At 42.7% G+C, this 12,922-nt stretch overlaps 1 protein-coding gene across 1 annotated transcript in view; it reads left to right on the top strand.

The window, feature by feature from the left end:
- Window positions 1-10,230, top strand: part of LOC110678085 (CUE domain-containing protein 2-like) — a 31,998-nt gene extending 21,768 nt beyond the window's left edge. The window contains exons 3-6 of the mRNA XM_021850662.1: window positions 2,428-2,575; window positions 2,633-2,858; window positions 2,916-3,085; window positions 9,170-10,230. Coding sequence (XP_021706354.1) covers window positions 2,428-2,575; window positions 2,633-2,858; window positions 2,916-3,085; window positions 9,170-9,362 — 737 coding nt within the window. The 3' untranslated portion in view covers window positions 9,363-10,230. The remainder of the gene's footprint in view (window positions 1-2,427; window positions 2,576-2,632; window positions 2,859-2,915; window positions 3,086-9,169) is intronic.
- Window positions 10,231-12,922: the final 2,692 nt, after the last annotated feature.

The following is a 12,922-nucleotide window of genomic DNA, read 5'->3' as shown; positions in this document are numbered from 1 at the left end:
CCTAGTGGACAGCCGAAACCAAAAACAATAGTAAAACTATCAACAACTAACCTAATATTCACAAAACAAAACAAAAAAAAAAAAAGAAGAAGAAGAATACTAGTAGTAATGATAATGATAACTGGGGAATCAATCCAAATATTAATAATAATAATAATAAAAAAAAAACAATTAAACTTACTAACGTGGGCCGTGGGCCGTAAGTTGGCAACCACTGATATGTACCCGAAAACAACTATCACGTGAGACGGTGGATGGGAAAACAATAAGGCGAAAAGCAATAAAGAGTCAAACTACTTATCTATCCGTTCGGGGTGTAGGTAGGTTTTTTGTTGCTGCGCCAATTTCCAATACAGCAGCCGTACTCGTCTATGTCGCCGTCGTCGTTGTTGTTATTGGCGACCAGATGATGACGATGATGGACTTCGATGATCGTCTTTGGTTATAGATGAACGATGCTGCAATGGCATCGCCAATGCCAGCTCGCTTCCCGTCGTCGGCAGGAATCACCTTGCGAAGAATTGCACAAGCAGGATGGCAAGGATATAAAATAAAAACCTCAGCGTGAGGAAAAAACAAAAACTCCACTTGTTGAAAGATTATCGCGCGATGAGAAACGGAACAATGCGTCTGACTCGTCCGAAAGCTCGACAGGGAATGATTTCATTTATTTAGTTAAAATCTAAACAGATAACACTGAATCAACAATGTTACGCCATAATACTCGAATCGTTGCCGCACCTCTCCTCGGTACTGCGCCATGCTCGCCAAATCGTTGTACCTTTCATATCACAGGATATCCGCTACCTACCTCGGATACTCATCTTCTTGTATCAACTGTATCCGAAGCGAATACCATCTATGAAGGGTTGCTATCCGCCATTTTTGTATCATGCCCTGACTGGGTTTGCCATAGAGTTGGGAGAGCTTGTGGTTCATCCTTCGCCGCCACACATCGTTTTCCTGCACACCGCATAAGATCGTCCTAAGCACCCGGTGTTTGAAAATTCCAAGATCTTGCAAGTCCTCCTCGAGCATAGTTCACGTTTCATGCCCGTATAGGACTACTGGTCTTATGGGCGTCTTGTACAACGTACATTTGGTGAATGAGGAAATCTTTTTTGACCGCAGCTTATTCTAGAGACCATAGCAGCCTCCACTTTCACTGATGATGTACCTTCGTATTTCACGGCTGACGTTATTATCAGCCATCAGCAAGGATCCAAGCATAGCAGCATAGATAACATAGAGCCGTCAGCTAGGATTCAAGGTAGACGAAGTCGTACCTCGAACGTAACCCCGCCCATCGTCACACTGCTTCTTAGGCGAACTCTGTCGCGATCGACTCCACCTATTAACATGTACCTTGTCCGACTTTTGCTGCCTCGCGTTCCAGGAGGATGTACAGGTCTGCCTATTTTTCAAATATTCGGCTGACAATGTCCATATGATTCGCGAAGCAAACAAATTGACTGGATCGCGTGAAGATCGTTTCTCGGCTTTTAAGCCTGGCTCTCGATATTGAACAAGAGGTACATAAGTCCATCACCTTATCGAAGTCCCCGGTGTGATTCAAACGAACTGGAATGCTCACCTGGAATCTTCAAACAATTTTGCACACCTTCCATTGTTACTCTTATTAGTCTTGTGAGCTTCCCGGAAAAGCTATTCTCGTCCATGATGTTCCATAGCTCTACGCGGTCGGTACTATCGTATGTGTAAAGTAATAACTATCCAATAAGTATTATATGGTACTATCAATTTGTGTGATTTGTGCTAACGTAAGAACAACACGACATTCACGAAACGCGACGCGAGACAAGACATAACACTTATAGTTCTTACTAACGTCAAGAAAGCTTAAAAATTACCTTTCTGTCGACCGGTTTCGGGCGCGATGTAGCCCATCTACGGGACAATGTCCGACTGATTGCTTCTCGTACGTTGTTCGTACGCGTCGTACGACGATGCAGTAACATTTCTCTTCGGACGCGTACGAACAACGTACGAGAAGCAATCAGTCGGACATTGTCCCGTAGATGGGCTACATCGCGCCCGAAACCGGTCGACAGAAAGGTAATTTTTAAGCTTTCTTGACGTTAGTAAGAACTATAAGTGTTATGTCTTGTCTCGCGTCGCGTTTCGTGAATGTATTATATGGTAGCGATAAAGTTTTAAAATTGTTCTTGGTTCATGTAAACGTCTAGTGTCTGGGCGTAGAGGCTGTCCGGTCATGCAGGGCTCTCCCCTACATCTTAGTCCTACATTAAGAAATAAAATACACCAAAGCCAAATCAAATGGGATCTTATCCTTAAAATTAGATGAAGAATTTTGCTTTATAGCAACATATTCGCTCTTGAACATTCACAAGTCCGGTTTACTACATTATACCGCACTAAGAGTTCTCTATTCCTTTTTCTTTATAGGTTTTATCGAAATGATGTCAGCGTATTTCAACGATTTTTCCAACATCGAACCGGCCACAGTTTGCTCCTGGATATTCCAGCTGGAGAGTCAACTATCAGAGAAACACAACAAGCCAAACAACAATGATGTGCAGAACCTATCGTTGAAGTATGCCTTACGCCGTTAGTCATGACTGTGATGTTATAATTATATTTTACTTTTAAGTTCTCTGAGCTTGGCCGATATTCTCCCTGAGGAGAAGCTTCGCGGTCGTCAATCATCAATTTCTGAAAATGACCAAACTGCTAATGGCGGTGGTTGTCATCCCAAACGAGTTCAGCATCTCTCAGAAACAAGTGATGCAGGTTCAACCGATAGCTCGAATTGCGATCTTTTCAGCGACGAGTGCGAAGCGTTGCAAGAAATGTTTCCCGAAAGTTCACTCATTGAGGTTTGTACTACATTACGCCGCGAAGCTCCATTGAGATTATCTTCGTTTGATTTTCAGGTTAAGCATTGCATTTTGATTGCGAATGGAGACATCGATCGCGCTACGCAAATATTGCTCCATCGCCAGGAAGCAGGGCAGAGCCTGAAAGGTATCCCAAACAATTTGCAAACCAACAAATCGCTTCCGCAAATCGACGAGACTGAGCTGAAGAATAGAATCATTTCAAGGTAAGATGCAACATGTCCAGTTTTTTGTTTGTGAAATGACGTCATTTTGGGGGCCTAAGTAATCGTGTGATGGCACAGCAGTCTCGATCGGTCCAGGATCACTTCAAAATGGAATTTTCCTTGACTTTCTTGAACATAGCGTACCATCGGGCCTGCCACGCAATGGGCGATAATGGCAACATTAGTAAAGAAAACTCTCAATGATAGTGCTATTAGAGGATGAGAATTAAACTCAGACCCAGAAAAAGAATGTTAATCCGTATGTGACCATTATGAAACATGTTCGAGTAACGAACCTACCGATAATGTATCACGCGTTCCTGCTGATAGATGGAAGTGTGTTTCCTAGATTTTACTTACTGCTATATTTGTTCAAGTATACGAAAATAAATTTTGTCGTATTTAGTGTATTGTAATCCTTAACGCATGATGGACAACACAATATGGTCAGAAGTACAACGACAAATTTGTCAAATCAAGAATGTTCCTAATCATGACTACTCCACACTGAATCACTAGCAGCTGAGATCACTAGCATTCTAATAATATCTCCAATTAGTGAAAGTGTAGGTACAGCGATGTCTATGAGTGTACTTGTTTCATCCTTCTGTCGTAGACTAAATTTTCGGCGCGGTTGGCTCGAATGAGGATGTCTATTATGATCTCGCGATTTCAGTACAGCTTTACGTAACTATTTTCCAGAGCCGGGTCAGACAGATACTTGTAGCAGGGTACCACAATCGGTCCACAAAGTTGTGATTAAGCCCAAGCTGTCTGTGCACAATCCTAGCAGCTTTGTTGTCGATTGGGATAGGCTGAACCAGCTAATACTGAACAGCTGGCAACAACATGTTCGATAGTCTCCCCTACTGAATTGCACTTCCTGCAGCGGTCCTTCACGTCTTTGTGCAGTACACACCATGCACGCTGCCTTACCGATGTGCTCGAGCTGTTGATGGGGGTGTGTTCCATGCAAACCCTTCTGCTTCCTCGTTGCGATAATCTTAGCGACGGTTTTGATGCCGCAGTTCAGCTGGTAATCCTCCTGCGCCAGATGCATAGCGCTGAAACCGTGATCAGCTTCGCACACAGTGTAATACATTTTGTGGCGGTTCTAGCTTTCTACGAAACGTGATCGCCACTCGTACTGCTCGTTCTATCGCCTCCAAGCCAGTTTTGGTCCAGTTTACCACTCCGAAACTATACATCTACGGGGGCACAGAGTTGACACGAGACAAGAAATTTTCCTGCTGCTTCTTCCTAATCATCGTGTAACGAATATCTCTAAGTTGCATGACTCCTTTTCGCCTTCAACCATAAATCGAATCTCCTCTTGCTCGTTGGCGCGGAAACAACTAAAAGCATCGCCTTGAAAATGTCCCTACTGATGCTGAGAGTCCTGGACCTATAACACAGCTGTACCGTCGCCGCCACACAATGTTCTCTTGCACACCGCCGAAGATCGTTCTCAGCACCCGGCGTTCGAAAACTCCAAGAGCTTGCAAGTCCTCCTCAAACATCGTCCACGCTTCATGCCCATAGAGGACTACCGGTCTTATAAGCGTGTGTACTTCGTGCATTTGATGCGGGGGTGAATCTTTTTCTGTAGCCCATAGTAGGCACGACTTCCACAAATGATGCCGCCTTGAAATCGATGAACAGATGGTGCGTAGGTACCTGGTACTCACGGCATTTCTGGAGGATTTGCCGCACGGATAAAACCCAGATTCGTTGTCGTGCGGCCGTCGATGAAACCTGCTTGATAACTTTTCACGAACTCGTTTGCTAAAGGTGGTAGACGACTAATCTGAGATAGCACTTACAGGCGGCGTTTAAGATAGTCACTGCACGTTAATTTTCACACTCAAGTTTGTCGCCGTTTTTTGTAGATAAGGCATATAACGTCTTGCTCCCACGACTCTGGTAGCTGTTCCGTTTCCCAGATTCTGACTATCAGCCGATGCAGACAAACGGCAAAACTCTTAGGGCCCATCTTGATGAATTCGGCTCCGATACCATCCTTGCCAGCGGCCTTGTTGTTCTTGAGCTGTTGAATGGCATCCTTAACTTCCCCCATCGTAGGAGCTGGTTGGTTTCCACTGTCCGCTGTGCTGACGTAGCCATCGCCTTCGCTGTCCTGACCTTCTGTGCCTGTGTTCTCTGAGCCATTCAGGTGTTCATCGTAGTGCTGCTTCCACCTTTCGATCACCTCGCGTCCGTCCGTCAAGATGCACCCATCCTTATCCCGGCACATCTCAGCTCGCAGCACGAAGCCTTTGCGTTATGTGTTGAGCTTCTGATAGAACTTCCGCGTTTCTTGAGAACGGTACAGCAACTCCATCTCTTGGCATTCCACCTGGAAGGCGCTTTTTGTCCCGGAATAGGCGGGTTTGCTGTTTTCGCTTCAGTTTGTATCGTTCCACGTTTTACCGCGTACCATGCTGCAGCATTGCAGCCCGCGCTGCTTTCTTCTCCTCTAAAACCTCCTGGCACTCCTCGTCGAACCAAACATTTCTTGAGCTCCGTTCCACATATCCGACAATGCTTTCAGCAGCGTCGTTAATGGCTGCTATGACTGTCCTCCAGCAGTCCTCAAGAGGGGCCCTATCGAGCTCGCCCTCATCCGGCAACGCTGCCTCAAGATGCTGCGCGTACGCATTGGCGACATCCGGTTGTTTCAGCCGCTCGAGATTGTACCGGGGCGGGTGTCGATACCGTACATCATTGATGACGGATAGTTTTGGGCGCAGTTTCACCATCACCAGGTAGTGGTCGGAGTCAATGTTAGCGCCACGATAGATTCTGACGTCGGTTATGTCGGAGAAGTGCAGTCCATCGATCAAAACGTGGTCAAATGCGTCCTTGTCATCATCAGTGCTTCCAGAGTGTGGGCTATGCACGTTGATTATGCTGAAGTTAAAGAATCGGCCTTTGATTCTTAACTTGCACATTCGTTCATTAATCGGCCACCGCCCGATCACGCGCCTTTGCATATCACCCATCACTATGAAAGCTGTTCCCAGCTCGCGTGTTGCCGCAGCTCTGGTAGATGGTATGATTACCTCTAAACGTTCGCACCAATGCTGCTGTCCAGCACACCTCCTGCAGCGTAACGATGTCGAAACCGCGGATATTCAGTACATCGGAGAGTATGCGTGTGCTTCCGATAAAGTCGAGAGATTTGCAGTCCACGTACCGAGTTTCCAATCGCTAGTCCATTTTCGTCGCTGTGGTCTTTGCCGATTGTTCCGGTCCGTATTCTCTCGTTGACGTTCATGTGCTGATGTGTTTTTACGGTTGGCTTGCAGGGCCTGACACCATAGATAGAACTTCCGCATTTTTTAAGAACGGTACAGCAACTCCATCTTCAGCATTTTTCACTCCATCTCCCCGCCGGCGCTTTTTTCCGGAATAGGCGGGCTTGCTACTTCCACTATCGTTCCACGTTTTGCCACGTACCACGCTGCAGTATTGCAGTCCGTATTGCTTTCTTCTCCTCCAAAACCTCCTGGCACTTCTCGTCAAACCAATCGTTTCTTGGACTCCGTTCCACTTATCAGACAATGCTTTCGGCAGCGCCGTTAATGGCTGCTTTGACTGTTCTCCAGCAGTCCTCAAGAGGAACCCCATCGAGCTCGCCCTCATCCATCAACGTTGCCTCAAGATGCCGCGCTACCATTGGCCACATGATATACGATTGCCACATGACATACGAATGCAAAAATTGTCAATTGACAAAGTCCTCATCTTTTCTGTCCTATAACTGCTGTGAACATATGAAGTGCTAGTTCGTCTCGTAATTGCTGTTGTTGCATATCCCACTGTCCGTCTTGGAACACTAGGTGCCGTCAAATCACAACTCTCAATTTCGACCTTCTATTTCCTTCTGCACTGCCAGCGTGATGTACTCTACTTCTACTTTATGAGACATATTTGCACGTTGCCGTGTGTACAGCTTGTTCAGATCTATCTGGTACGCAAAGCGAGGGAATTATTCGTTGACCATCTCCAGCATCCCTGATCTACCAGACATGTCCGCCTTCATCCTTGTGCAGACATGATAGCAGCGAATCACGTACATATTCATCTTCCTCGTCCATATGATCGACTGCCGTCGGCCGCCTGCCAACATGCGTGACTGACGTCTATCAGCCACAGCATCATCAGTAGGTGTTGCTGCCGTTTGATTTTCGCGTTCGCGGTACGGGCTATGCCCGTTGACAAAAGGGCCGCTCTTGCAGATTAGACTTGACTTGATGGGCTACAATTCGCTACGATGAATCTGCGCCGGATGAGTCTTCTCCACTGGGCTCGGTCCTGGGCCAATCGCTTCCAGTCGCCCTGAACGTTAAGTGCCCTTAGGTTCTCTGCAACTGCAAAAAGCCATGGTGTGCGCAGTCTACCACGAAATCGGCGGCCTCGTGCGGGTTCTCCGTTGAATATTATCTTTGCTTGTCGTTCTTCCAGCGTAGGGCAACGTGACCAGCCCAACGCAGCCTGCCGTGTTTCATGCGCTTGACAATATCCACGTCTTTATACAGTTGGTACAACTCGTGATTCATGCGACGCCGCCAGATGCCGTATTATAGTTTACCGCCGAGTATTGTTCGCAGTACTTAACGTTCAAGCAGCCCGAAAGCTCTCCGGTCGACTTTCTTCAATTTCCATGATTCATGGCCATATAGGACAACCGGAACGATCAGCGTCTTGTATAACGCGAGTTTCGTTTTCGTTTGCAGTCTACGGGACTTCAGCTGGTTACGGAGCCCGTAGAAAGCCCGACTCGCAGCTGCAATACGCGGGTAACATCAATACCGCATGTCACTAGTGTTCCAAAGAAAGAAAGAGCGTCACCCTGTTTCAATCCATCTAAGGTTACGAACGATGGCGAAATCTCGTCCATCACCCGCACACTTGATTTCAATCCATCAAGCGTTGCACGAATCAGTCCAATCAGCTTCGCCGGAAAGCCATGTTCGGACATAATTTGCCACAACTCGTTTCTCTTCACTGAATCGTACGCTGCTTTGAAATCTACAAACAGATGATGCAAGTTGTACTCCCGGAATTCATCTAGGATTTGACGCAGGATAACCATTTGATCCGTCGTTGATCGGCCTTCTCGAAAACCAGTTTGGTATTCGTCGACAAAGGACTCCTCATAAGGTCTCAATCTGTTGAACAGAATTTGTATTTGAATTTGATTATGTACGCCGAATTAAGGAGTGTTATCCCTTGGTAATTGGCACACTCCAGTTGATGCCCTTTCTTGTAGAAAGGGCAAATGAGACCTTCCAACGAACTAGTAGGCATTTGTACTTCCTCCCATATCCTCTTGTGCATTATCCTCCTATTTTTCATCGAGCGGGTCTCCAATGGAGACTCTCCATTGCTGGGTTTACTTTCATATTCCGGGAGCTACGGATTCTGCGACTGGATTGGTGGTCTACTGGCAACCGCTTCTGCGTCATAAGCGGAAGGTCATGGGTTCAATCCCAGGCCCGTCCCTTTCCTTGTACTTTGTGGTTGTATCTTTTACTTGCTTCTATCTTCCACTCCTAATCTATCACAGTTCATAGCATTTGCTAGAACCCGAGACGGACAAAATAACCGTTCACGCCTTTCCTTACACCTGAAACATCTGTTAACCAAACAACAAGCCTCGCTGCCATAAAATTATACCAGCCCTACACCTTCCTGGATGAACTGGCGTAGATGTACGGGTACTTCCCGATCTACTGTGGGCCAGTTTTAAATGCATCATCAATTCCTCCTCTTTCATCCCATTGGTCATCATTCTGACGTGACAGGCGCCATTGTCGCCTAAAAAAAACGATCACCAGCACTTATACACTGAGGGTGTATCTGGTTGGTTCCTTGTGTAAGTGCAGCTGGTCTGGCAATACTGGAGTAGCAACCACGGGCGGCCAATCAAGCTCAAGCCTCAATTCCAGGGAACTATGGGTTCTGCATTATTTTTATTTATTTTTATTGAATTGGCTTTTTGCCCATTGCGAGTTGCATGGTGATTTTTGTCTCAACAGTATAAATTGGAAAAATCAATAATGCTTCAATTTATTTCAGATACTCATACGTTGATAAGGAGGACCACCGCGAGTACAAACCGGTCGCACCGAAAGTAGAGCCGAAAAAGCTGATTCGTTATCGAGACAACAAAATTGTGTCATTAAAAGGCGAACGATACACCGAAGTATCGCGCCGTGGAGGAGATGAAGAGACGGAGCTCAAAAAGCCCAAGAAACCTATTTGTCCGTAACTAAAATGGATCCTGCTGCTGATGCTATTCATAGCCAATACAATAGCTACAATTATCAAGTTTTGTACCCCAAAAATTGGGGTACAACACAGTCAACAATCGAAATTACTATTATTCGTCGTGTGTGTAGTAATTGTAACCATGATATGCATTATAATTTCCCCGAAAACGTGTAACAAATTAACTAAGAATAGTCAACAAAACCAGCAGCAAGAAGAAAGACTATACGAGTTTGATAACGACTATCTAATAGCGACTAGTAACCATAATCACCGTATTGGATCCCATGGAACTTTTTATGTTTTGACTACATATTGCTTTGAATTTCTGCGGCGAAATGAGAAGTCACTAGAATCTCTTATAACCAGTACTGAAGCTCCTTGTTTTACTTCATACATTCAAAATTGTCTCAAAAGACTTATGCTTGGAAGTATATTATTACTTCGTTCCACTAAACAAGGCTTTCGTTCACAGTGTCAAAACAGCAAAGAAATCTCATTTCACATTTTTTATACAAGCCCTGTCATAGATGTTCCTAATCATCATTATTTCTATTTTATATTTATTTTAGTGATACTATTTCGGTACTTATTATCTACTATGTTCACGTTTATTATTGTATTTGTTAGTATTAATTCTATCGTAACGCGTCGTATAGTTTATTTCGTTTATTCGCGAATATACGGAACCTCATTTAAACTACATTTATAGTTTTGATTGTATCCGAAATTCTTTATAGTTTTTTGTTTCGATATTGTTGATGCTAAGAATACCGTTGAAGTTGATTCAATTGCCTGCAGCGTGTGAGGTTTGATACTTCTTTGACAAGAACGAATGTGATTCGATTTGTGATAATTTAGTTATCATTTAGTTAAAATAGATCAGACTTAAAACTATGTGAGTAGGTGTTTATAGGGATTTACGCAGGAAGCTATGTTGCCCCTTTTGGCAAACTAACACAGTTATTTATTGAACACGTTAATATTCTTGCATTGACAAATAAGTCGAGAGTGGGGAAAGTAAGAAACATTTCAACGGTGTTCTTATCATCGTCTCATGGGCTGTGCTTTGGATTTAAACGTTGTTTTATTGTCTATAATTTATATGATTTAGTAAAAATAGTAGTTGACAGTGGTAAATTTTCAATGACATTGAGTTTACAACTTTTGAACCCTTTGACCATAAAAGTAACCTGCCAAGAAAAATCGATCTATTTAGAAAAGATCCTCAACTGGATCCTAATTCGAACTTGCCACCCTCAGGATGATTTGGAAAAAATTTAAAGCCGGAAATCTGACTCGCGTCAACGCTGTTAAGGTGAAATATCTCGAAATCCAAAGAAGGCCGTCACAATGACCGACTTTTGCCCCTACTCACATTTTCAAAGGCACTAAACTGGTGAAATAGTAGGCAAACGTTCCTGAACTTCTAATTTTAAGCTTTCTGCTAGTGCACAAAGCCAAAATTAAAAGTGCGCTGTTGTTATAAATATGCTTCCTTCGCGAGATTAGTGCCTTTAAAGTTTTAGTGCAATTTTTGAAATTGTTTCACCTTAATATTGAGTAGTATTTTCATCCCTCCTGTTTAGAGCTTGTATGATTTATAAAAATCTAGGTTAAGTTGACATTCATTATTCGGTCATATTGACCATAATAGCATAATTTTGCTTGTAATTGATATGTTCATAGAGGTAGCTTCTACAAATGTCATAATTTGTATTTTTATTTATTGTTGGCTATTGTGTACGATAACTTGCTGTTTATACAAACTTTTGTTCAAGTCAAGCAAAACCATTTTGAAATTGAATTTCATTTGATAACAAAGCTTTCAACAAAAAAATCAATTGTTAAATTTTCGACTGAGATAGTTCCATAATCTTTTAGTTGCATCTGCTTTGATTCAATACGGATTTTCTTATAACCGAATATAACTCGAAAGGTTACAAAGCTCAAAGTGTCAAATTACAGCATGATTCATTTTTATTTTTCAAAAAGCAAGGCGTAGGTTAACCCGTTAACGCCCAAGGTATCTCACAATTGGAATTCAGCTCCGTTTTTGTTATTCGTAGTCGTATTCCCATAAATCAAACCTTATGTCACCAAAAAAAATGTGGGGATCCAAAAAAAAAATCTTGAAAGTGTGTCGTCCATATCTAGCTGTTCTATAAGTTTATTTTCGAGATTAATCAAATAGATTTTTATGCTCTTCGACCAACTACAATGTGAACAAGTTGAAAAAAATACTGCAGGTGAGTGGTAATTCATAAATTACGTCACGTACAGAAGAGGAAGGAGGGGGTTACAAGGAAACGTGTCTACCCATATAAAAATTGGAATCCATACAAAAAGTGTTATACAGAGGAAAATTGAGGAGCATGAGTATGGCAAAACTTTGCGTAACGTAATTTAGAGACGTACCCTGATAAAGAAATTGCAACTCAAAGAATTAAAATTTCAGAGGCGAAAGATGCATGCCAGGACTAAATTATTTAGTGACTTGAATTCAATTTTCTGCTCTACCACGTAAGTAAGATACAGACATACATACATTTCTATACATGTACATGTACAATTATGCACACTTACACCATTTATACCAAAAATACAATCTTACGTCAAATATTTTGATTATAAAAAACCTACAGATGTTTCAGAATAGTCTTCAAAAAGATTCCATTACACTTGCCAGCTGATAATGAAAACATAACTATCAAAATATTTTTTCTGGGTCAAGTTATTAGTGTGGCTTGGATCTGACAGCGATCGAAATATATATTTGGCAATATCAGAATTTCGTTAGTGCTAATCAAAAGTTAGTCCTTCAGTCCAATTGACAGTCAAATATTGGACTCCAACTATTACATGCTTTACAGACTTGAATAATTTGAAGCCAACATTATTATATAACGTTGAAGTTACTGCATCACTGATGCATATGGTCTAATCTGCCGATAGAACCGAATCCACGCGGTCCAAGATTTTTGACACATTTGAATTTTATGATTTTGCAGTAGCGCGTAGTAAATAACTGCTTGCAAACAATATCTTTCAAGCGCAGTTATTACCTGTAATTTTGCGAATAATATTTTTTATGTTTTCACGTTTAGCCATAAAACTGCTTCTAGACTTAAGTTGGCGGCTGTTTAATTTTACTCTCATTTGACAGCCGCCCTTCACCCTTGGAGTTCAGTTCATGGATGGATAAGTCAATTTGTCTTTTTTTCGTTTTTCACTCCCTTTTGATTTAGGCAGACCAATTGCTTATTGGTAATTTCCTTGATGTTTCGCACATACAGGCAATTCCCAGCTAATATGTTTTTTTTGCGAAAATATCTCCTTTAGTTGATCATCGTTTTTGAAGATACCAAATTTTTCATCACTGGACTTCAATATAGGCGAATAAAATATTTGCCGACTAGCGACATCATGAGAATGACTTCCGAACTAAGAAGGTTTTAGGCGAATAGCTTTCTTTGGATTTAATCAGTGGACTGATATACAGTGCTATTCTGAATAATAGCAGCGCATGTCGATTTTCATACAAAATGCTCAACTTTGACA

Source organism: Aedes aegypti, chromosome 1 (assembly GCF_002204515.2).
Source record: "Aedes aegypti strain LVP_AGWG chromosome 1, AaegL5.0 Primary Assembly, whole genome shotgun sequence".
Classification (NCBI taxonomy): domain Eukaryota; kingdom Metazoa; phylum Arthropoda; class Insecta; order Diptera; family Culicidae; genus Aedes; species Aedes aegypti.
This window is presented reverse-complemented; position numbering and strand designations above follow the sequence as displayed.